This window comes from Papaver somniferum, chromosome 5 (genome assembly GCF_003573695.1).
Source record: "Papaver somniferum cultivar HN1 chromosome 5, ASM357369v1, whole genome shotgun sequence".
Taxonomy (NCBI): Eukaryota; Viridiplantae; Streptophyta; class Magnoliopsida; order Ranunculales; family Papaveraceae; genus Papaver; species Papaver somniferum.
Genome location: NC_039362.1, coordinates 176,233,478 through 176,234,790, shown reverse-complemented (window position 1 = coordinate 176,234,790; position 1,313 = coordinate 176,233,478). Strand labels below are relative to the sequence as shown.

Below are 1,313 nucleotides of genomic sequence, written 5' to 3'. Positions count from 1 at the left end.
TATATTTATGCAATTTGTAAATGTTATCTTACATTTTCAATTTTAATAGTACATCTTAGAGTTAAACAACATATGCTGGTACCAATTTTTGAATTGAATTTGCAGCGTTTAAGCATGCATCGACAATACTGGGTATACTCTTCTCTCCAAATCTAGATATTTTATGGTTGGCAATTTTAATTTGGAATTCCATTTTCTCCTTCTGCTGGGATGTACTTGTCGACTGGGACATGAGAAGGTAATGTTCCGTTTATTTAAAATAAACTACTTTTTAGTTTATCAACACAAAGAAGAACTTTGGTTTAATTTAATCAATAGCTTCCATTTCTCTGATGTTTTATCTCCTACAGGACATGGACTTTTGGCACGTCTTACCAAATTTTCAATCGCAGATTATATCAGATCCTAGAGTAAAATTCAAAAACCAAATTCAAGTTAAATTGATTTTATCCTATTAAGCATAAACTAACCTCAACTTTATTTTCTCATTATTTTTTATGCAAAACAGGAATCTGAGTGGGATACCAGTGATTCAAATGGTATGTGCAATGTGCTGCTTATTTTGTTACCCTTGGTACTTTGATTTGGTGATGCTATCCTCCATTGTTCGCCAGACTGCAGTACCTTCTCTTTTCTCATTATTTTTTATGTGTTTCACTGTTTCTGTTCAGCTGAAGATAATCCACTGCATAAATACCCAGATGAGGTGTCGTCGTCAGAAGAAGAAACTGAGGAAGAGGAAGACGAAGACGACGAGGATGAAGATGAGGATGAGGATGAGGATGGTGTGACCTGTGTCAATGGCTTCAGAGAACTTGACGAGTTCCGTAAAACCAAGACTCTCCACAGTTCTGAAGACGAGTACTCGTATGAAGACGGAGATGAAGAAGAGACATTAGCTGATGATGATGAGGATGACGATTAGCTGAGGCATTGCTTCAACAAGAGCACCCTATCAACATGTTCAGATGGAAATTTGAGGTTTGGGTCTATCAACTATTTGTAAATATTGTCAACTGAATAGAATTTCAGTTCTTAGACTCAGGCTTTTATAGTAAGTAGTGTAAGAACCAAAAACATATGACTAAACTCGAAAATTACCCAACACATCCATCCTAAGTTTCCTTTTTGCTGCTGGATTGTCTTGTTTGTGGATTTTTGAAGATTAGAAAAGATTTCAAGATCTCGACATCAAGTATTGGACACAGTACATGTGCTGTAAGGTCCACAAGCTAAAGGGAAATCACATATCTCATTCAGAGCTTTAAAATAAACTTCAAATTTTCTCTTTTGAAGTGAATAATGATACAATC

General features: G+C 35.4%; 1 protein-coding gene across 1 annotated transcript; it reads left to right on the top strand.

Annotated features, from left to right (window-relative positions):
* Window positions 1–291: 291 nt before the first annotated feature.
* On the top strand, window positions 292–1,104 carry LOC113278208 (nucleolar transcription factor 1-like). The gene is made up of 3 exons (XM_026527102.1): window positions 292–410; window positions 509–539; window positions 672–1,104. Exons 1-3 carry the CDS (start codon window positions 333–335, stop codon window positions 923–925), a joined length of 363 nt encoding a protein of 120 aa, XP_026382887.1. The 5' UTR covers window positions 292–332; the 3' UTR covers window positions 926–1,104.
* The last annotated feature ends 209 nt before the right edge of the window (window positions 1,105–1,313 follow it).

Excerpts from the sequence above, each read along its gene's own strand:
- LOC113278208 (XM_026527102.1), top strand. The coding sequence starts at position 333 with ATGTTTTATCTCCTACAGGACATGGACTTTTGGCACGTCTTACCAAAT. Across the intron at positions 411-508 it reads AGATTATATCAGATCCTAGA|GAATCTGAGTGGGATACCAG; the intron begins GTAAAATTCAAA and ends TATGCAAAACAG. Across the intron at positions 540-671 it reads GGATACCAGTGATTCAAATG|CTGAAGATAATCCACTGCAT; the intron begins GTATGTGCAATG and ends GTTTCTGTTCAG.